Genomic DNA, 25,483 nt, shown 5'->3' with positions numbered 1-25,483 from the left:
TATATAGAAACTAAAAATATTAATAACTCTTTTAACTAATAGAACATTTTTCTATGAAAAAACAGAAACTGATAGCTATTTTCGATTATCTAACGAAATAGTGTAATTGCTTTTATCTCATTACATTAACTTTAGTTATTTGTTTTAAGTAATGATAGAATATTAACCGAAGCTGATAATGAAATTTAATTATCTAAAAAAATGGCTTCGTACTTCTTTTATGAATCATATTACAGTCTTCTTTATTAATTATAAGTAGTGACAGAATAAAAAATAAAATTCCCATTTAATATCTTTATCTCACAAAATGGTTTCGATCCTTTTATATGAATCATGATTTCGACTTCTTTACTAGTTTCAAATAAACTATGAAATGTTGCAATTCTTCATAGTAAAATAATTGATGCAGTTTTCAAAATTTCTTTTTTGATGACCCTTCACTTTACGACTTCATTTACGATCACAAGTATGTAAGGAATATAAAAGCATAATTTAAAAAAATTTTAATTTAAATTCCGTATTGAAAGCATTAATTAATCTTATAAATAATATTATAATTAACATTTATTATAAATAATATTATAATAAATAATCTTATAATTAATCTTATGAAGCATCTTATGGCAATTTATAATCCCACTGACAGTTATCTATCAGCGATTTAAGCCGAGTGAGTGTCTCTTGTTTTTTCAATATCGCCAACTAGGGCTAAGAGTACGACTTAGCTACTTCATCTTGCACAACCCCCTTTTACAGGAGGCACATTCACACACCTCGCAGATAGAACACAGAAGAACAACCATGCCAGAACCGGGATTCGAACCTGGGACACCCAGATCAAGGGGAAGACGCGCTACCCCTATGCCAGGACGCCGTTGTTCAGTTTATAGATAGTATTTGATTAATTTAATTCAAAATTCAGTTTCGTTCAAATCCAAAATATAGTGGGTAATTTATGTTATTGATTAATAAATAACTTATTAAGAATTAATTACAAAAAAGGAAAAAATACTATTATGAAACTTGCTTCACTACACAATGCAGAATCAAAACATATCACAGTCTCATTCCAAAATATTGTTATTTTTTTATTACATGAATTAAGGAATGGAAGCTTCATTCTTCCTTTATTCTATTGTTTGCAAGTAGTTATTGACTAATTAGTTATAATATTAAGTAATAATTCTGTAATCAAAATTGAGTTATCCTTAATGAAACGTATTAAATTTTATCAGGTTGTTTCACTTCTACTTCTTGAATAATTCAATCATCTTATTGAGATCTTATTAAACATTCTACTCAGAAAAGAAATAGAATTTTTCTGTTTTCGAGAAATTAATTAAAACAGATGCAAATATTAATGCGTACAAATTAAGAAATAAATATATTACAGTTCATATGATTTAAAAATTCAAAATAATAAATTTGTAATGAATACTTACCTGTTCTTCAATCATGGAAAGTTTCCAAATCTTTCTATGACTTAATTTAATATGACATTCATTTTAAGAATATTAATGAGATTAATTTCAACATTCAATTAAATTAATAAAAAAATAACGTAAAAGTGTAATTCAAATAATTACGACATTTAGGATTAATTTCAATTTAAACAAAATATTTCTGAAAACGATTTTCTGATTTTTAATACTTCAATTTCATATTTTAAGATAAATCTTTCAAAAGGATATATTTAATTTGCATTTGAATAGTTAATTAATTGTAAAAGGTTTATTTAACGGTACACTCATTTCTTGCATTTTATATTGTGTGAAACGTTAGGAGATATTAAATTTCGAATAATTCATGAAAAGCATTCAATATAAAAGCATCATTCTATTTTTTTAAAGGCAGATTTACTTTAATCAGTATATCATATTTAAAAAAAGAAATCCCTAGTTTCATTTGGGGAAAATTATTTGCACATAAATTAAAGAATTCACGTATGTTAAATTGTATTTTCTTATTATCTATTATTTTTACCTTTTTATAACTATCAAAAGATTATTCCTTGTAAGATTATTTGTTTCCATTAAAAAGTAACATATAAATGATATTTATGATAAACAAAATTATTAAAATTCAGTATACTTTATTTATTCATTCAATCAAAATTACGCTACAGATACATAATTAAAAAAATCCAAGCTTTATTTTAATTTTAAATAAAAGATAGAATAAAGTCAAGTCAGAATCTTTTGGATGTTTTAAACGATTCTTTTTTCAGATTATTGTAGCAAAAATAGCGCATCAATAGCACTTGCATTTATGTAAAAATATAACACATATATAAGGATTCAACAAAAAAATGAATTTTAAAACATATTTTTAATAATGTGAGCGGTAGTAGAAAATATTTTTTATCAAAATTACATATACATGCCTAGAAACATAAAAATCCGAGGAACTGATAAAATTACTCTAAGTAAATTGAAATTTTATTTTTATTCACACCCAGTAAATTTTTAAATTTAAAAGAATAATTAATTTTCCCTTGTAATATTTTATGGTTTAATTTTTTTATACTATTTATTTCGATGCCTTACATTCTCATGATATGATCTTCTTTTCAGGATTTTGTGAAAAAAAAATTGTTTTTGAACATATCAGCATTAAATTCGAACATATAATTTGATTAAAAATAATTAAAAAAGAGTGGTTTATATTTTTCCTTTATTTTATTGTTTTATTTTAAATTATTGAACACATTCGCAGCACATTATTACGAATGTTACGATATAATGCATTCCATTTTCTCTCAAATTATCTATACAACAAGTCTTCTATGAAATCAATATTTAAGTGAAATGAATAATTGGCAAAGTACAAAAATTAATATATGTAATGATATTTTAAAACTATGAATTTCAAGTCCTAACTATTGTCATTAAAAATGCAACTGCAATATTCAATAGAACTATTCGTAGAATTCTATATAAACATATATTTTCAAATTTTGAATGTCACTATTATGATGACAGATTTTTCAAATGAGTGAAAAAAAACATTAAATTAAAATTTTTCTTTTAAAATTACACATTTTGATGTCATTTATTTTCAGTATTAATGTTATAATAAGAGTATTTTGAATCTCATATTTTCGGATTCAATTTTACATATAAAAATCATAACTATGTTGATATAGTATTGTTATATAAGTTCAATTTATTATTCCATTATTTTATATACAATTTGATAATTTTGGTGAGCCTTCTACTATTAAAGGACACTGTGTGCAAGCATTCTTTAGAGACATTCCTCACCAAATAGAGACAATTTTACAGACTGAGAGACAATACACTGAATTTCTTCAGAAAATCCTTTTTATATTGTACATTTTAATATTATAATTTTTGGTGGTATTGAATATTTAAGTTTAGCCAATATTTTCACAGATATCACTTTATCTTTTTTATATTTTAAATAATCTCGTTTAATTCATTCTGTAAAGACCAGGGAAACTTAGGGATCACTTGTAATATGCCTTTAAATTTCAATTTCTTGCTTGAACACCATTGTAAGGTATGGCTGCGTGTCGAAGGGCCCCGACGCACTTCCATGTTTTGCGGTGGGGGGGAGGGGATTGTAATGATATTTGAAAACTTTATTTAATCCTAATTAATTTTCTAAATTTTTAGCCTAATTCAGCCCATGTCAAAGTCATTTTAAAATATTCTCTTATTTCCTGATCCCATTCCACTTTTTCTTTTTAATTAATTCAACTGAAGCTTTGTAAAAAATAATTGCGTCAGTGGTTCTCACGTGCCGAAAGAAAATCGCTGATGTCAACTACCCTAGAAAACTACCTCACCCCCTCACGCTACCTTCTTCTAAAGGTCAGACTCTTGTCATGGTCGACACGTGTGAGAAATTCCAATCAGAATCGACACGTGGCAGAAAACACATGATATATAAGATCAGGAATAAATTGTTCAGTTGGTCTTCATTTTTTTCCCCCTTTCGCTTTGTGTCGTTCTGTATTGGTGTGTGTGTGTTCGTCGCTCCTGCTTGTTCATAATACGTGCTTCTCCGGGATGAAATAAAACGAAATCTTCAATGTTTTCAAAATTGCTTTTTATTAAAAAATTTACATGCTTATATATATAATATGTCAGTTGATATCAATAAATATAACCCTACCAGTAAACATAATACGTTACGGACTTGCTGTGAATGTACTTTTAAAATCTATTTGTTATATCATTTTGTTTACATTTTCTCATTAATTTAAGTAACATTTAAGGTCTTAAAATATCTGTTATTTTCGAATATAGCTCTTTCTTTGCTTAACGTTCTATGTTTCTAAGGATGGAATTTTGTAATCTATTTTTATTTATTTTCTCATATATTAAAACTCTGAAATTTTATACAGTTTTATAATTCTAAATTACAGTAAAATATTTTCATAATTTTAGATATCCTGACTACGAATTGAGTCACGAAAACACGATTTCATAAATTTAGTTCTTTCTAAATTTCAATTTCACAAATACTAAGTTTTATATTTCACAACGCTTATAATCAGAAATAATGTATTGGAGAGTAAAACGTAGAAAATAATGAAAATGTAGTTTCTAATTAATATAGTAAAAATTAGGAAACAAATTTTTTTCCTTGAAAATCAAACAATGCTTTAAAGTAATTGAGAGAAAACGAAAACATAATGAAAAAATTTCGGATATTCTGTCAGAATAAAAATTCATTATAAATGTGTTTAAAATTCCAATTTGGATAGATTATGTCTATCAGAATATATGTATTTTCTTAGCTTTTCAATCAATATTTTTGATTAAAAATAATTAAAAATAAAAAAATATAGAATATTGTAAAAATATATAAATTACATTACTTATTCTTAAAATAAAAAAAATTCAAAAATAAATAAAAATTTAATTTTTAATAGAATATTAAATATACAGAGCATATATAAATTAGAATATTTATTATTTGAAATCAAAAATATTGAAAATTAGTTTTCAACAAAAATAAATTTTATGAAATTGATTAGAATACAGATTTCAAAAGAATTGATACGGTTGTTTACGAAATGCATTTTAATATCTGATTGAGTGGGCTTGACTCCTGCAAAATGTTTTTTTAATTGCTTAGTAAAAAGTAAAAAATAGAATTCATTTTATTAAAAATCTGAAGGTCAAAACAAAATTCAAAAATGTTTGAGATGCAGAAAACAATGTGAGAAGGTTATAAAACACCAAATAAAAAAAATTCCACAAATTCCATTATTTAAAAATTAAAATATATTATAAAATTCATTATTATTCTGGTTTATTTAATTCTTTTCTTTCTGCACTTTATACATTTTCAATTCTATTTTTGGTCTTCGGTTTTCAATTCAGAAATTATTATTTTTTGTACTATGCATAACGGGTTTTTTTTTCATATTTATTATTACATTAAATCAAAATTTATTTAGAAAATGGGGTTATTCGAAAACGCTGGCTCTGTTTGTAATAGTAATGTAATTTCAAACTTCTGTTAAACTCACATTCAGACTTCAAGGAATTCACTGAAATAAAACAAGTCTATATCCTTCATTTTATTCCATTTTGGTTATTATCGCTTATAATAACAATGTTCATATATTAATTATTCAAACGTCCAATGTCCATTATAAATTCGGATCTCCTATTTTTGAAAGAAACGTTATAGTATTGAAAGAAATAGAAACTTTATAGTGCATTGATATTTCAATAATTTTTCTTTTTTTGATTAATATAAAGCTATTTAATAATTCGATATTTAAATTTTATTCTTAATTTTTTTTCAATTCTAATTTTATACTCCATTAATATTTCAATATTTTTTTTTCATTTTGAGATATTTTTGATTAATATAATACTATGTAACATTTCAATATTTTTATTCTTAATTTTTTTAATACTAATTTTCCTTAATGCTAAATTCTTATGTATTACAGAACAGTTTCGGTTAATGGCGAAAGGCTGCTTCAGTTTGCTGATATCTTGCCCGATTCTAAGTCTTATGACAAGATGAAACCTCCAAAAAAAGATGGTATGTGAATTGTATTTTGCTATTTTCTAAAATCCAAATGCACCCGGCTGTTAATCTATGAAAATTACATATACTTTCATTTATTTGGATTAAAAACAAACTTACGATAATTAATACTTGCTAAAAAAATCCACTTTTTTCCCTTTCGCAAAAAAACGATTCATTCCGTCAAATTTTCATATATTTACATGCTCTGGTATTTTTTATGTTTAGCTTCGTAATGTAATGAAAGAATTGAATATGTATTTTGGTCTGTTCTACTTGAGAACTAAGTTTTAATATATATTAGGAAAAATATGTCTTGTGTTTATATGGTGAAAAATCCATTAGGCTTCTTAAAAAGCGCTTTAGTCTACACAAAAATACGAAATATAGATTTTTAAAAAACACTGACGAAGCGAACACAAAACAATAATTGCAGAAATCAACAATACACAAGCAATAAATCATTATTAAAATACCATAAAAAATACAAAATGCTCAGAGAGAAGACGTTGCAGATCAACACTCCAAAGAAAGAATTCACTCGTCTACAATCGACTCGATTGAAACATTCTCGTCTGTGGGCCTTTGCCTTTTGTAGGTCAAATGACAAATGGTAGAATGTTTTAAAATAATTGGTGGAACTCAAGCCCTGTTGGAGCTATCGCAACGATTCTGGAATATTCCAAGTCCTTCATTTTTTTAAATTTCTAACAACACCTAATATTATTTTACCAAAACTTACCTTATACCACATTTAATTTATCTATTTTGTCTTTTGTGAGTTATTAAATGCATACACATACACATGGAAATATAGACTGGCGGCTGGTTTAGTCATTAACGGATATAATTCCCAATTAGATACAATCCCGGTACTGTGACGTAAAGATTCTTTGCTAAAACCCATAGCTCCTCTTGCATATTAAAGCTATTGTTTTCTTATAAACATGAGGAAACATATTGTTACAAAAATAAATTTCTACAAATACCGCTAATCAATCGTAATAACGCAGTACATTTAATCGCTAGTTCAGCAGCTTGCTTGCTGTCTAATATCCCCGGTCTCGAGTGCTTGCTTTTTTTTATAGTCTTCTCACATGAAGTGATGTCACCTACAGGAAGTGGTGCAATCTTGGAAAAGTGCCAGAACTTTCTCCAAGCTTCAAGGAAAAACTGGTCTCGGTGATATAATGTTGAGACCATCTGGAGTCCTCTAGAAGATTCCTTTCGTCGCAAAGGTCGCCAACTTTTATCGCCAAGGTCGGCATATCAGGGATACGTTTTATCACTTCGTAATAATATTAAAGAGTAGTTAGTATGTGCAGATAGTTTTATAAAAAAAATGGAAAAAAATGTATCATTTTGGTGATAAATTTGAATGATATATCTCATCCATTTAGCTCCATTCTTTTTTATCCTATTAACATGTATACCGATGGATAGATAATTTCTGTTTGACGTCTTCCAGTTGAACCATGTATCAAAATGCTTTCTATTCTGTAATCAGATCAGCGGACTAGACAGATAGGCAATATGTCCTGAACACAATTAACAGTTGATTCAAAATTTTAGTTTAAATACCTAAGAGAACTAAATTTCTTTTCTCATTTTCTTCTTTTTCACTTTCTTATAAAGAAATCATAAAATGTATTGAAATCATCAAAAAAAAAAAAAAAAAATTCCGTCTTGAGATTTTGGTGAATTTTCGCATTATGATTTCTCTGAAAGGTAGTTTGCTTTTTAAATTATCACGGTTTGTGTGCAAAACTCTACGAATTATACAGACGAAATCTGATATTTAATCATAACACTATCACCAACACTGCAGTAAATCAAAATTGTTGCAAACAAACTTTAAATGAAATTCGCCAATAGAAATCTTATTTGTCTATCCATATCATAGGACTTACTAAATTAATAATATAACGGAAGAAATAAAGGATTTTTAACTTATAACTTTACTATCTGGATTGTTGATCCCTCTATGGCTCTAGTTTTGAGTCAAATTTATCATAGAGTTAACAGTTTAAGGGTCTATATATTCGTATATATGTAAATACTATAGGGGAAAACGCAATAAGGAAAATCAGTAAAATAGGATATGCTGTCTTGTTATAAAAGTTGTTAATCTATCAAATTTTGATTCTGATCTAAGAAAAGAATATGGCCAAAATACATATTAAGGTTTCTTTAATTATACCACAAGAAAAACATACATCAGAAAACTGAAACGGAGAACACATCCGTTGCTTTATATGGATATGTCGCCCAAAATGATTTTCAGTTAGATTTCTTCTTCTTGTAACTTCTTAGACTGACCCTGTAAAAAACAACAATTTTGTCGAATTGCTCGCATACTAAATAAATTATAAAACAAGTTCTTATTTCTAATAATGCTACAAATTATCAATAAGAAGTTATAGAAATTAAAATGGCAGTTGATGATTTCGTAGGCCTGGAGAACTGCCATAGATGCTCTCTGATAGTCCTTCAGGTAACACAAACCACGACTATCAAAAAAATAGAAATCTGGAAAACGAAAGAAAATTTGAGAAAGACTAAAGAGACCAATGGATTATATTAAATTGCATTAGGACTCCCATTGAATATGAAGAAAAAAATTCTCATAAAAAATAATCTCAAAATATCTCCAAATCATTCCAAACGTTTAAGATGCAAATTATAAGACGGATAGCTATGCAGTGGCAGGATAGATGGACAATATCGTACAAAAAGCGCATAACAAATTACTTCATACAAGAACCAAAATTTATAAAAGAATATTTCATCCGTTGCTAATGCGAAATGTTTCAAGGCACGGAAGAACACTTCTACAGAACATTTCTAAAGAACACTTTCCTGAACACTTCTACAGATTCTGGAGAATGCAAGACAACAGATGCGTATGTGGGAAAATAGCCTCCATTCAACATTGCATAACAGAGTATAGCGAACTCAATGAAATTAAAGAAAAATTTCTTATAGATGGTGACAATTTTAATAAAATATTATAATACAGTACCTGAAAATGAATAACGATTGATAGAAATGATGGAAAAAGTTTCCAGCCTTTTACCAAAAGTTTGAAGATTCTTTGAACTTTTGTTGGCTATATACGAAAGCTGGATAGTAAACCAGTATACAGTCAGATACATTAAGCCATTTTTATATAACTTAGTTCTGTGGTAATGGGATGATTGGCTGTAATTTAAAAATATACTAGATCTAATTCATGTATCTTATTCAGTTGTGTTTCTGAGTTATTGTGATTTCAGAAAAAGAAATATTCTTATTATAATATCGAAATATATTAAATTTCTTCCCACATTATTGATGCGATACACAAATTATTGCTAAGTTATTATCATATTAATAATAATTTAACAAGTAATTCAATTGTTATTAAAAATGATACATGCAACGAATGGCTACAGCTGTTATATAAAAATTTAGTATATTTTGTTGTGTATGTTTTTTCCACATAAGACATTTTGATATAGCATTAATGATATAATTCTCTGGAGATTTAAGACATGGAAACTGAAAAAAGAATCTCATGATCGAATTTTCCCAATACTTTCTCTTTCTATGCTTTTCTATAGGAAAAAAAACAGCAACAAACCGCCATTAAATAAAACAACTTTTGATGCTCTTACAAGACTTTTACATTTTAGAACATTTGGTTTTATATCACCAGGGAAAATAATGTTTTACTAAGCTTAGCGAATAATATCCTTTGCTTCATAACAAAAATAAGAGAAAACTTCCTTTTTTAAAGAGACGTATGACGGAGTTTTCAATAAGTGTTGGAAAAGAGATGTGTTTGACAACTTTATTCAACAATTCACAACAACTGTATGAAACTTGGTATTTCACTTTTAATTTTGTAAAACGTCAGAAGTAAAATTTAAATCGTAGAAAAAATTTAATAATTTCACTTTAAATTAAAAATCATACCAAACTTTCGGAAATTTCCAATTCTAAGATTCTTATTAAAATATAGAAAAAATTTTCTTTATAAGATGCAAAAATGTATGCACTTGAAGATTGACAATTATGTCTTAATAAAGAATTTTTTTCCTAAGAGAATTTTCTTAGACAATTCTTCGAGATTTGATGGCAGTAAGTTTTACATCATATGAATAAAAAGGATTAAATTTTAAATCCCTATTTTGCGAAATTGGGAAGTAAAAAAATTAATTCTGATATAATAATAACAAAAATCATTTCTAAACATTTTTGTAATTGACTTTTTAATATTGCTGATCGGTATTTACTCAACGGAAATTTAGTAAATTAACAATAATATACTTATGCCCTTTAGTTTGTGTAGGAATTAAATATTGTAATCAAATAATTCATTTTCGAGATTTTAATGGATCGCCATGATTTAGATATCTTTTGGACTGTAAATGTAGTTTACAGAAACATTTCTATATCTCTGTACGTAACGAGGATAATCCAAATGCCCTACTGCTAATTCGATAAAAATTGGAACATTTTTGTTACATCAAATTTGTTGGTGCTGTCAAAAGATATCTTTGATATCTTTCTATCTATATCTTTCAACAGACATTGAGTACGTTATTAATTAAATACATTCGCAACGAAATTTAATTTATGTTGTTCTTTCTAACGGCACTTGTCATAAACAACCCCCTGACTTTATAATTCAGTGATTTTAAGCCAATGGTGCGTCTCTTGTTTTTTCAGTAGCGCCATCTAGGGCCAAGAGTACGACTTAGCTACACACACATCACAGCCCTTTTTACGGGGCGGACTTCATTCATGATTTCATTCACTCATTCACAGATCATAATTTATACCTAAATCAGAGAACGATCACCCCTGATCCAATACCCCCAGTGGTATTACTCTCAACATGGAAGACTTTGTGACCACGACAGATTTATACATGCTCCAGCCACCACACTTGCGGAGAGTCTGCGGTCGGTGGGTTTGAATTCGCCACCCAAAGGACGCGAAAAATTTAATTTGTAGTTATTCAAAGGAAGTCAAGTATGATGAGATGCCAAATATAAAGTAGGAACCATAATTATTTTATTAATGACGTATTAACAATGTAGGTTGCTGCCAGATGTACTCACTCCGATATAGAATATTGCAAAATATATAGTATGGCTCATAGCGCATAAACATATTTTAATAGATTTTTCACTCACAATAAGAAAGATAAGGATATTCTTTCGGCGAATTTGATCCAAAATTTGATAATCAATGCCTACACTGTAAAGACCTCATACCAAATTCCATTCGTCAATTTGTTTATTAAGCAACAAGCATCTATATAGTTACGAGTAACTAAAGGGATTGCGATCTGAAAAGTTAAATTAGTACTATATAGTCAATTGAATGTAGATGATGGTCCATCAGTTAACAAACATGCGTATAAGAAACTAATTGATTACTATCAAGAAAGTCAAGTTCGTTTTCTATGATAATCAACTGAATATAGGCATATAAAGTAGATTGATGATACTTCATTCAGTAACAAATGAAACTAATTGATTAGATCTAGAAAGTTAAATTCATGCTTTATAATAATCAACTGAATACAGACACATATGATATATTGATGATAGTTCATCAAGTAACAAACATATATATAGAACAGAACGCCGTCTCATACCCCCGTATTCGTGACCATTCTGGTCACTGAACGGTTTGGTAGGCATGTTACGGGAATTTTATTTAATTAACAAAATATTTACAGTAGGAAAAGGAAACAAAAATAACTATTTATAGAATTTACAATTATATAAGAAATTATATTATGATGAGACCGTTTACATAATTTTTCAACTTAGAAATATAATTTGTAGTAATAAACTTAGAAATATAATGCAGATTGAGTGATAAAATTTGTAAAAATATACATATAATCTGTGTTCACTTATTTTTTATGATATAGTAGATCAGGATGCAGTTAAAAAAAATCAGATGGAAAATAATTTGAGAAACGGAAATGAAGACAATCTCTGTTTGGTTGAAATGTGTGACAGGAGACTGCAGTGCTTGTTTTTTCCCTTAGTCTTTTTTGGTAGGAGACTTGATGTTGAGAGCTATGATGGCAAGAATAGGTCTCTATTTCCACTTATAAATTTGATTATACTGTGGATTTTTTGCCTGGAAAGGAAGTTGCCGGCGACTCTTTTCAGCCATTCCTGTTCATGGCTTGGTGATGGTTTTTTCATATGCCAGGAGATTCTAAGAATGCATTCCGTAGCATAATGAAGTGCGGTGCCTGTCCCACCGCAACTGCACTGGTCACTCTCAGACAGATTGAACCTTTTGAGGTAGGCAGGAAAAGGGCAACAACCATATATATAAGAAACTAACGCGATTTCGGTCTAGAAAATTAAATTCGTTCTTTATAGTAGTTAACTAAATGTAGACACATATATTAGATTGATGATAGTTCATCAAGTAACAAGCATAAGGAACTAATATGATTACGGTCTAGAAAGTGAAATCCCTTCTTTTTGGTAGTCAACTGAATGTAGACATACAGAATATATTGATGATAATTCATCAAGAAGTATGTATGGTGAAATATGGTGGCTACATGCTATAAAATATAACATCGAGTTATGCCACAAAAAACGAAAGTTAGAACCAAGAATATTACCTCTAATGCACTAGCTCAAATATATGGAAAAAAAATTATTCTTGCTCCAAAATATAATGCCATTTCAAACACACTGATAGATAATCAAATGCAGAATAACTGAAATGTTCAAGATTGTTGCCGTAAAAAAGGACATCATTAAGTAATAAATTTATGTGTATAAGATTTAAATAGCCAATTGAAAAATTTAAAATAATTTCATATCGTCAGCATAAGGGAAATGATCGCTAATCAAATAAAATATTGAAGTCCTATCACATAAACGAAATAGAAACTTCTTATACCGGAACATACTGTTCTGTTTGCAAGATTAAAAGCCCAAAACTAGATCAGAAACATTGAAATGTTTAAAACGGATTCTTTTCAAAACAGAACAATCATTTGTTACACAAGATAAAGTGAATTGATGTCAGATTGATAATGGTCCATCAAACATCAAGAACTTGTATATAATATTTAAAATATCTGTAGGTAAATGAGTTAAAATCGTGCCAAACCGTTAGTCAGCTTTAGTGAAATGATTTTTATTGAAATGAAGTCGAATAAGAGGAAATGTTACTTCTGTTAAAAACATTGTGTTGCTTTTATTAGAAAAAAAGATTAATTTAGTGCAAAACCATGAAAAAAGTCCAATCTCATAAACAAAATGGAAACTTCTTACTCCGGAACATACTGCTCTGTTTGCAAGATTAAAAGCCCAAAACTAGATCAGAAACATTGAAATGTTTAAAACGGATTCTTTTCAAAACAGAACAATCATTCGTTACACAAGATAAAGTGAATTGATGTCAGATTGATAATGGTCCATCAAACATCAAGAACTTGTATATAATATTTAAAATATCTGTAGGTAAATGAGTTAAAATCGTGCCAAACAGTTAGTCAGCTTTAGTGAAATGATTTTTATTGAAATGAAGTCGAATAAGAGGAAATGTTACTTCTGTTAAAAACATTGTGTTGCTTTTATTAGAAAAAAAGATTAATTTAGTGCAAAACCATGAAAAAAGTCCAATCTCATAAACAAAATGGAAACTTCTTACTCTGGAACATACTGCTCTGTTTGCAAGATTAAAAGCCCAAAACTAGATCAGAAACATTGAAATGTTTAAAACGGATTCTTTTCAAAACAGAACAATCATTTGTTACACAAGATAAAGTGAATTGATGTCAGATTGATAATGGTCCATCAAACATCAAGAACTTGTATATAATATTTAAAATATCTGTAGGTAAATGAGTTAAAATCGTGCCAAACAGTTAGTCAGCTTTAGTGAAATGATTTTTATTGAAATGAAATCGAATAAGAGGAAATGTTACTTCTGTTAAAAACATTGTGTTGCTTTTATTAGAAAAAAAGATTAATTTAGTGCAAAACCATGAAAAATAAGATCAACTGTATTATGATTTAAGGGAAACCTTGAATCTTGAATATAAACAGTGAGGGATATAGCGACAAAGGCTATTATCCCAAGGAAAACCTTACGCTCTTTGGAAATTGATGACGATTCATCAAGCAACAAGAATTGGCATATAAGATTTAAGTAACCTAAGTGCAGACGAGTTCAAACCAGTGGGAGAGGTTTCTCCAAAACTTTCTCGCCTACTCTCTAATAATGGTGTAATTTCAGCGAACGTCTTACATAACACGGGCGACCAATAGTTACGAAATATTAACCTTAGGAGTGAATTCAGCATTCTTACTGAATTTATCAAGCCATTCTTGACGAGGGTTTTTTTTTTGGGGGGGGGCAATTAATCCCTGATATGCTGTTAATATATCTCAAAATATAATTTTTATTTTAAACGCGTTTCTCATAACAGATTAAAACAAAAATTTGACACCTTACACTTGCAGTCACAAATTTCATATTAAATATCATATATTTAAGTTCGCTTTTGAATTATCGCATTTACATGTTTTTGAGAGTACAGACCGACAGATGGTCAACCTGTTGTTGGATTTAGCTCAGAATTTAACAGACCTCTACAATATAGATTTTAAAACTGTGTATCGCATTTTATATATCTATATGTTTTCATTTTATAATTATCGTGTTATCTTATACACGAACAGTCAGACAAGCGGACTTCCTCTCAACAGATTTTACTCAAAATTTGATAAAATACTGCTAAATTTGGTGTAAAGACCGTATATCAAATTTCATCTGTCTATCTCTAAGCGTTTCTAAGTTATCTTTTTCACAGACGGACTTTTTGTATTTTTCGAACTGAAGGAGGTTTAAAACGTGGACATTCGTCGAAATCTAGAGTTCGAATTTTCTGACGATTATTATACTTTCTCTATAGTACGTTATAATAAAGAGTAAAAAAAATTACTCTGTCGGCTGAATGAAATGATCATCATTTGTAAAACGCTCTTCAATGCATAAACTCAATGAAACTAAAAGAAAAAACTTCCTGCATCGAAAGAATCAAATCATTTTAAATCCCATTAAACCACGCTTCTAAAACAAAAGTAATGAGATGCTAATGATTAAGTTATAACTGAAATGTAGAAATGGTGCAAATGAATAGATTTTGGCACAACAAAAAGGCTTATAAAGTAATATGAAGTTCGCAAGTAATAAAATGACTTGTTTAGGTATATACTGAAAATTAAACACCAATGTACGTTTAAAAAACACAAAATGTGATGGAATCTTGTACAATCTGGAATTACAAATTATATTTGATATCCATGCATTGAAAATTAAGGAACGATATTAAATTCAAGCTATTAATATTATCATATTGTTATTCCCAATAAATGGAGTATTCCATCGACAATAATGTTGCGACTTACGGCACTTTACAAACCCACTGACAGTTAGTTCTCTGTCGGCGATTTAAGCCTAGTTAGCGTCTCTTGTTTATTCAGTAGCGCCAACTAGGACCAAGAGTACGACTTAGCTACTTCATGCATCACATTCGTTTGCACAACCCCTTTTTATAGGGGGCACATTCACACACCTCACAGATAGAACACAGAAGAAGAGCAATCATGCCGAACCGGGATTCGAACCCGGGACGCCGAAATCACGGGGAAGACGCGCTACCCCAGGACGCCGGCAGCGACGATAATAATTGATAAGTATGATCATTTCTGGGAACCTCATTGCCCTAATCCGTTCTGAATTAGTAATTATTTAAACGATATTATGTTAAATCATTGCAGTCTGTAGAAATGAGTTATAGTATTGAGAATACAAATAATCTCTGCATATGCTGTTTTAAACCAAACTATTTCCTTCCTGGGTTGAGGCTTGTTGAAATTTGATTAGGTTTCCCAACAAAACATGATACAATGATGTATTTTCACGATTTTGCTTTAATGAAGACTACATGCTTCGTGAAAAATTTCTCCTCATCTACAGTATTATAATTTATAGGCTATTGTTTTCTTTAAAAATATCTAAAAATGGGAGAGCATATTTATTTGGTATGATGTAATATTACGCTTGAAATTTTAATTTTGATTATGTTATGTCAGATGATATATAGCGTTATCTAAAACAAATTTACTTTGAAAATTCAATTTAAAAATTCAATCATACGTCTATGACTTGTCAAACAATATGTTAAGTACATAATCGTGTTTTCACAGTAAAAATAGACTTTAAAAAATTTTGGAAAATTCTGAGTAAACACTGAGAAGTTTTAAGAAGAAATAAAAGAGGTAGCGGGTGAGAATGTAGGTGAAAGATTGAAATATGGAAAAAATAATCTTTAAGGGGAAAAAGATATATATTTTTTTTTTGGAAAAGATTGGAAAGTTTTGTGTTTATTTTATGTAGAGTATATGAAGTTATTGATAAGTTTAATATAAGAACAATTTTTTTCGGACATGTCAGTCATCTGCATGAAAGAAAGCCATTAAAATAATTAGCTATGTAAATTGAACTCAAACCTGATTATGGATGAGAAAAATTTCTTTAAATAATGCATAAAGGTATAAAATATGCAAATAAATCGGTATTAATTCAATGCGGAAATTTAACAAACGCATTTTTGAGATAAGAATCGTAGTATGACATTATTATAATATAAATTATAATAATTGTAATTGCCAGAAATGTCACCCAGGCGTTATTTTCGACTAGGCATCCAAATACGTTTCGAGGATATTTTTCAACAAACAAATATTTTAATGTTTATATGATAGTTTTTTAAATATAAGAATCAAATGATGAATAAAAGTGAAATTATTCATGTGTGTGTATGTGTAAATTTTAGCATTTATTTGCAAAACCTAAAACTGTCCTAGAGGAAAAAAAATCATTTTTATTAAATTTAACAAATTTAATCAATCATAATTTATTTTTTTTTTATTTTTTTATAACAATATATGTGTAACATATCTTATAGCGTAACTAACTATTATCTATGAATCATATTGAAAAATAAAATTATTGTGTGTAATATCTGAAATTATCTACGAAATTTTGGAATTTTTTCAACAATATGTGCATTAAACAATCATGAATAAAAGTGATAAAATGAATAAAAGTGAAATTATTCATGTGTGTGTGTAAATTTTAGCATTTATTTGCAAAATCTAGGATTGTTCTAGAGGAAAAAAAATCATTTTAATCAAATTTAACAAATTTAATCAATCATAATTTAGTTTTTCATTTTTTATACCAATATATGTGTAACATATCTTACAGCGTAACTAACTATTATCTATGAATCATATTGAAAAATAAAATTATTGTGTGTAATATCTGAAATTACTAAGAAATTTTGGAATTTTTTCAACAATAAGTGCATTAAACAATCATAAATCCCTTTCTAGAGAATTCAACATCAAATCCATAATTCATTACATTCTGCTTAACAGAACTAACACTAATTATAAATTTCATTAATGTGTCTTGATTACTTTTTGAAATATGACGATACTCAAACAGTAGAAATATGAAAAATCTCATTTTTCAGAAGCATTTTAAGTTTTTAAATGCTTATAAATAAGCATCACTTACATGTCACATCACATACATTGCTATATCTTGGATTCTAACTGACATAGAGACTGTACTGAATTGTATATAAGCCAGTACCCAGCGCTTCTACCCAAACAGCTGTTTTGGTATAATCGGTTAGTTACTGGACTGCTAACCAAAAGGTCCCAGATTCTATCCTAACGCGTCTCATACCTCTTCATTGGTGATCTCGGACGCTGAACCTTCAACTTTCGTACAGCTGTTGTGGCGCCATCGACTCGCAACTAAAGTCGTCAGACTCACTTGACGCAGCAAACTAAAGTCGTCAGACTCACTTGGCGCATCAACACCCACAAACGCTCTCCATAACGCTTGGCGCTACTCAAATAGGGTACAGGCCCATTAAGACAACAGCTACTACTAATAATAATAACTCAATACATCACCACTTAACATTCATATCGTTCGTCTCCCCTTCGACTCACTGGAGGGAGAGTACTGTGGTGAATTGCATATAAGCCTGTAACAGCGCTTCTACCCGGACAGCTGTTTTGGTATAATCGGTTAGTTACTGGACTGCTAACCAAAAGGTCCCAGGTTCTATCCTTCGCGCATCTCTTACCGCTTCAAGACAAATTAAAAAGGAAACAGAAACGTATTTATTTTTTGAAACTGCAAAAAAAAGGTAGGGAAATTTTTATCCAAATTCATGTTTCTTATCTAGTTAGATACCTTAACATAATCGTATAAGTGACGAATAAATCTTCTTTTTAAAATATCCCAAGTATATTTTGTATATATATTTGGAATATTTTAGGTATAATATATATGTTGTACAGGTAGGAATATATCCCAAATATAATCATACTTGTGAAATATTCCCTATGTTTATTTGAAAATTTCTTTTGTCTTAAAAGAAATCATAAATCAGATCAGCATAACGTAAGTTGCCGTTTTCGTCCAGAATAATGAAAATATGTCTGACTTCTTACTGAAAATCGCCGTAAAAGATCTCAACTTCATTCCTATAGCTTTCAATGATCAATATTAATGATATATAATGCGCTCACTAAAGATATGCCATTTCAGAAATGACAGATAATGTCTCTAAACTAATCCATTAGATACATGTCTGCAGTTTCATACTAAGTTCTCCTTCGCCGTAAAGGATATCATCAGCCAAACGAATATTAAGTGGTATGGAGTTTTCTCCATGATAAATCTCCTGGCTGCAGGGAAGTAAGAGACCACATAAATATTTCCAGCTTTAAAATATGATTTCATAGTTTATAAATGTGAATTACGGACACTACAAGGCTGAAAGAGTAGATTTAGTTCGTTTCAGTATTACAAAGCATTTCATCCAAAACACTTTTTTATTGACAAGGTTCTAAAAACATTTTTCCGATAGCGTATAGTATGGATTCTGATATATCATGTTGTTGGACATTTTTTTCATTGCAGCAAAGCATTTAACTCTATGAAGCACGCTTTTATAACTGTATATTTTATTGTGGTGTACAATGAAAATGATAAAACAGTAATTGTAACAGTATTTTTTTCAATCCAGAATTTACAATGCTTTTATTTTTTATTTCAAGGCAAGTAACTAAAGCGTATCTAATTAATTGAACAAAACCCAACAGTGTTTTGCATAAAATCTGATTTGCATGTTTTCTGAATAAAAATTAATCGCGTTGATTGTTTTTTACAGGTCGTCCCACAATTGTTCGATATCATGTGACAGTAATGGGCTTAGATTCAATAAATGAAGAATCGATGGTAAGTAGCATATCATATTTTAATCTATTTTTACTCTATTAAAGAATGTTAATCTATCTTCTGAAAATACAATTTTTTAACTTAAAAAAAAAAAATTTAATGTCAATTTTTTTCCGCACATTTTTTTTCAATTTTAACAATTTTTAAAAAGTTAATTTGGCAAGGAATTTGTAGCAATGTTTTTATTTTTATGATAAAATTCAAATTAAGTTGATCATTCTATCAAATTATTCAGTAGTATTGCTTTCGCTGATGTTGAAATTAAGATAAAAATAGGTTATTTTGCGCAATAACTCAAAACTAGGATTTTCATGTACATTAACTTTCATACACAGTAATTTATAGAGTACGGATTTTGATAAATTAATGTTTTCAATTTCATCGAGCAACTAAGTGAAATCTCAAATAAATATACTCCGTATTAATAATTTAACCAACATAAAGCCAACACTCCGAGGAAACAAACTGGCTTCCAAAAGCTTCTAAACCTATAATAACCCAGAAATAAATTATTTATCTTTATAATGAGTTCAAATGAGACTAAAATAATTCATTTCTTATAAATAATATTAATTTGGGGATTAATCTAAGAAGAATTCAAAAGTGCCATTAGTTAGAAGAAAAACTTAACTATTTTGTGATTATTTATCATGATAGGAAATTTAATAATAATGCTATACGATATGATAAAAATGTTTCAGTTTGTATTAAACACTGTAATAGCAAAATATCTGGTAAAATCAATTTTAAGATACATTTGAGCTTAACAGCCTCGAATCCATCAAAATCTTAAACTCATTTCGTCAAATCATCAAGCAAAAAAGTTGGAATTTTTTATACTTATTTGGTTTCTATTCTATATTGATGACATTATTTATTACTTTGTGATATATTTTTGCAACGTAATCACCTTTCCGAAATATATTTTCAACTGTTATGAAAATTTTTCAGTGCACTTCAGAATTCAATTTCATTCTGAATTTCCTCCCATAAATTTTCGAACCGCAAAATCATATCACGCAGGCATTTGACTTTTACAAGACCTGTCTTTCTTTGTAATAAAATATGCTCGCTCCTTCGAAAAAAAAATCGAAGAAAAATCTCGAACAGAAATCGAAATATTCGATTTTATCCTTCTGTAGATAGAAATTTCAGTGAAAGGTTTATGATATTTTTGGAAGATACGTGATCATATTTTCCTTTAAAGCACCAGAGACAGGTTACCTGTCATAAATTGCTTTTTTTTCTTCTAAATATTTGATAGCAGAGGTTTGATTAAAAAGAATAAAATGGTTTTTCGAACTATGTGATGAATGATGTTGAACCATTTTTCTTTTTTGGATGAGATAAAAATAAAATTTGGCAGATAGAAATAAAAATCAAAAGAATATAGCATAAGCTTTATTTTAGGAATTTTTCATTCTCCTTTTTTTATTAAATATCGTTTGCAAAGCATTTAGTTTGATTATTTGCAGTTAGTATCTTGATTGTCATAGGCTTTGGATGATTTGAATATAATTAATTTAGAAATACAATGGTAAAGATAAGTTTCTTTTTCGTATATTTTTACAAAGAAAAAATTCCTTTAAAGCCATTAAAGCCATAGCAAAAAAAAATAACTTGTATTTAGAAATTTTATCAAAAAAAATAATAATAAGTGCAAAATTTGAGAGCAATAATATTTTAAAAATTCTACATTTTTTTTTTCATAAATTTTTAAATAATCGTTTGCTTTCCGTATATTTATATCAACTGTTCAAAATAAATAAGTTATTTTCACTAACATCATTTCCTTTATAATTAAATCTAAAAATATAAACCACGAATTCTGTTGAATGTCATTTTTTTTAACAAAAGGAATCAATTTTATAACTTACAAATAATTCATGGAAATTCATCTAATTAATAATTTTATACCTTACAGAGAAAAAAATCAGTATCCTCAATATCAGCTTAGAAATTTCGTCATATGTTATTTCAAAAGAGAGTGGGAAAATGATAGAAAAATAAATATCATTGCATTATAAAGGGGGTTTTTTGAACGAAATACAAAATATTTTCTGTTCTTATTAAATTAGTTTAAAATTAATTAAATCAGCAATCGGCTTTAACACCATCCCATTAGATCTTAATCGTTTTACAGTGGACGTTTTCGGATTCCTTTTATTTAGACGAAAAAAAAATATTCAGATTATGCGAGCAGTTTCGAACTAAGAAATAACATTAAAGTGTTAAAAAAGATTTTATTTTTTTAAAAAATAACTTAGTGAGTGATGTCGGTATACAATGGTGATAAAGTATGTATTTTAGTTTTTAAATTATTTCCAGAAATTGGCATAAATAATTTTGTTCTATTTCGTTAATATTTTGTATATAACAGAGCAACATATAAAATGATTATTTAAAAAAAATTCTTTGTAAATTGCTATGCGGTTTTATTCTAAAAATAATAGAAATTCGTTTCTTTTCTAACAAAATACATAATCAGTTGAAGGTTTTTTAAACAAACAGTTTTAAACAGTTATGGAGAAATTTTATGCTCAAGAATCAAGAAGATATAATGATATGATGGTAGCTTTCTATGCGCTATCTTTTTTTTTTTTTTTTTTTTTTTTGTCTGGGGTCTAAAAATTCAATAATGATAGTATTTAAAAAATTTAAAATCTTCTATTTTAAATTATACATCGAAGATTATAATCTCAAAATATATAAATGTTTTTCCAGCGCTTTATATATACCACTTTTAGATTTAATTACTTAACAAAATCCACAATGTTAGAAAAAAAGTAAAATTTGCAAATACTAGGTAGAATAATATAAGCATATATGACTAAAATGCCGGATAGTTAGTTAGGTACACAAGTTAGTATATTGTAATCTCTTTGCATCGGAATGCTTTGCAGTTACATAGCTTGTCTACAAGTACTTTCTGCAGAATGTTCTATATTTACACGAGTTCCGGTAATATCTTGATAAAACAGTTGGTATTGCAGCAGATAGGTACAGTATCGCAAATTATCTTACTATGGCTATAAATGCCGTTTCGTACACAAAATATATGTACATTAAATCAGCACTCAAAAAATGTTGTATATTCTCCATATTCAGTTCCGGTAATATCTTGATAAAACAGTTGGTATTGCAGCAGATAGGAACAATATCGCAAATTATCTTACTAAGGCTGTTAATACCGTTTCGTACACAAAATATATATACATTAAATCAGCACTCAAAAAATGTTGTATATTCTCCATATTCAGTTTCGATAATACCTTGATAAAACAGTTGGTAATGCAGTAGATAAGTACAATATCGCAAATTAACTTACAACGGCTGTTAATACCGTTTCGTACACAAAATACTATATGTAAACCAGCACTCAAAAAATGTTGTATGTTCGCCATATTCAGTAAGAACTTATCTTGAAAATCGAACTATAACACTGCGTTATTAAACAAGTTATTGTATGATATATTCACGATGTTGTTCTATATTCTAAATACCGACCAATATCCCGAAGATACCATAATAATGTTGTTGGATATTTGTACTAATGGGGGCGAAAAATGCCGTTTAACTTGCCTGATTGGTATCTTCGAACATACTTTCTTATGAAATAATCGAAGACGATGCCGTCTCCGCTCATTTTTCTTATATGATTATAATGTTTCTTATGTGATTTTTTTTTAATTTTCTTCTTCCATTAATCGATTTTATATTGAATTTTCATCGTATTATATATTTTTGTTCCTTATTACATGCTCTCTTTTTTTTTCTTATTCATAGACTTATGCTGCCGATATTTTCTTCGCTCAGTCTTGGAAAGACCATCGCCTACGCCTGCCAGAAAACATGTCTTCTGAATACAGGTTGTTGGAAGTGTCCTGGCTTCAGAACATCTGGCGGCCCGACTCCTTTTTCAAAAATGCGAAAGCCGTCACCTTCCAAACTATGACCATCCCAAATCATTATGTATGGATCTATAGGGACAAAACTATTCTCTACATGGTCAAGTAAGTAACTTTTTTTAAAATACAGCAAAAAAATGCTTGGTAATGTTGTCCCTTTGATCCTATTTTATACTTTTATTCTAGCCCTTAATTGGAGACTTGGATTTCTTCATATGGAGATACATGGAGTCAAAATGACTCCATTGTTATTTTGCTTTTTTGTCTTTTATAAACATTATTGGAATTTATTTTGGAAACACAATACATTCTGGAATAAAAATGTTAAAATTATTAATATTAAATAATATTAAATGTTGAAAAGATGTTATAAGAAAAATCTAAATAATAAACCCCTTTAAAGAGTATTTACTTTAGATATTACGGAATTACACTAAAAACTGTTAGAATTTAACAAACAAAAATGAAGAATACAATATTTTAAAATATTATTTTAAGGATATTTCTTTATTCTTTTTGCATTATTCAAATTAAAAGCAGTTTCAGAGACATGGAGTCAATGATTCCATAAATAACAACAAAAACTTTGAAAAAGAATAACTCGGTTATACACACGTGTTCATACTTTGACATTTGTCAACATACTGCTGAAAGAACAATTTAAAAGCACTGATGAGATAATTGTATTCAAGGACAAAAAAAAAAAAAAAAACGTGATAATCAGAGCTAATGAACAAAACGCGGAGTCATTTTGACTCCCGTTTCCAGTTACGGGCTAGAGCACGCTATGTGTTTATTTTAGTCAAAAGGTTAATAAAATCGAATGTGTGTTTTGGAAAAATACTTGTTTATCGCCCACAAATTTTATTCAATTTTTATCCAAACATAGCGAAATATTTTTATTCATTTATTTTATTGTGGTTTTCGGTAACAGTATTGATATGCATACTTTAGTATAATCAGTCAATTCTATTTTTGACTGAATTCTTGTCAAATCACAAAATTTCTAAGAGATCAAAAAAATAATAAATCGCTTTCCCATATATTACTCATCCAACGTACGTCTAGAACACATTAAATTTTTCACTTGAACCAAATATTATAAATTTATTTACTTTATAAAATATGGTAGCAAGAAAGATTCAGCAGCTTTTAATTATCGTTTTCTCCATGAAAACCGATTATAACAAATTCAGAGCGTGGTTTATTTTTTTTTAAATTACGTTAAATCAATCAATTCACTTTTCCCATCTTCAAATTAAAAGAAGGATAACTAATAAAATTACTGTTAATTATTGTATGAAAAAACAAAATTAAAAAACTCCTCTGAAAACTCTAATATCGATGAGTCTAATAAAAGAATAAAAAAGTACGCTAATAAAGTTCCGTCAATTTTATTAACAATGTAGCAAAAAAAAATTAAGGAAATTCATAGATTTTCGAAAACAATTATTTACAATTATTTTATCATAATAAATAACTGACAGAATGTAACTCTAACAAGCTTAAATTGTTGTTTATTGTTTCACACTGGTTCTTCATCTTTTTCTGATTCGTAATTTCTGTAGAATCATGCCTCAAGGCTCTTGGCGTGATTCTGTGGCATCGCGATTCTCTAACGAGATGATGCGACCGAAAAAAAATGCACTTTAATGATGTAAAAAATTGTTTTCAAAAAAACGCACCCCTTTAGGCTCATTTTTTCTCCATTTAAATTCACAAAAGATAGGGTAATTAACATTTAAAAGAAAAACAAATTTTTTTAATGTTTCTATCTTCGTTAGTTCGGGAAGCGGTATGTTACTCATTTATATCTGATGCTGAATCTATACGCATATCAATTAAGGCCAATATACTAGACTACTAAATTAATGCCACACTTGCCAAACATTTAAAACAAGGTTATATTTAATTACAGAACAGATTATTTTTGTCAAACGTTTATAAGAAAATGTCTTGGTTTCATAAAAAAGGAACATAATAAAACATGTATTATAAATAATTTATATAAAAAAAAAACTGCATTGACTCTCATGCCTTACCAAAAGAAATTCAGCCCCAATTATTGTAAAAAAAAACCCACAAATAAAATATCTGAAATTATAAAATAATTTGTTAACAAAAATAATTTATATCAGTTTCGTTTATTTATTGAGGTATATGTGTGTGTATGTGCACATGAA

General features: G+C 28.3%; 1 protein-coding gene across 2 annotated transcripts in view; it reads left to right on the top strand.

Annotated features, from left to right (window-relative positions):
• LOC129988435 (glycine receptor subunit alpha-2-like) overlaps positions 1-25,483 on the top strand; it is a 233,575-nt gene that overhangs the window by 189,125 nt on the left and 18,967 nt on the right. For both annotated transcript variants that reach the window (XM_056096662.1, XM_056096661.1), the window contains exons 5-7: positions 5,939-6,033; positions 19,325-19,392; positions 23,179-23,405. In XM_056096662.1, the coding sequence (XP_055952637.1) occupies positions 5,939-6,033; positions 19,325-19,392; positions 23,179-23,405 (390 nt within the window). The remainder of the gene's footprint in view (positions 1-5,938; positions 6,034-19,324; positions 19,393-23,178; positions 23,406-25,483) is intronic.

The sequence above is a fragment of the Argiope bruennichi genome, chromosome 10 (genome assembly GCF_947563725.1).
Source record: "Argiope bruennichi chromosome 10, qqArgBrue1.1, whole genome shotgun sequence".
NCBI lineage: Eukaryota > Metazoa > Arthropoda > Arachnida > Araneae > Araneidae > Argiope > Argiope bruennichi.
Note: the sequence above shows the minus strand (reverse complement) of the source record. Positions and strands in the feature narration are given on the sequence as shown.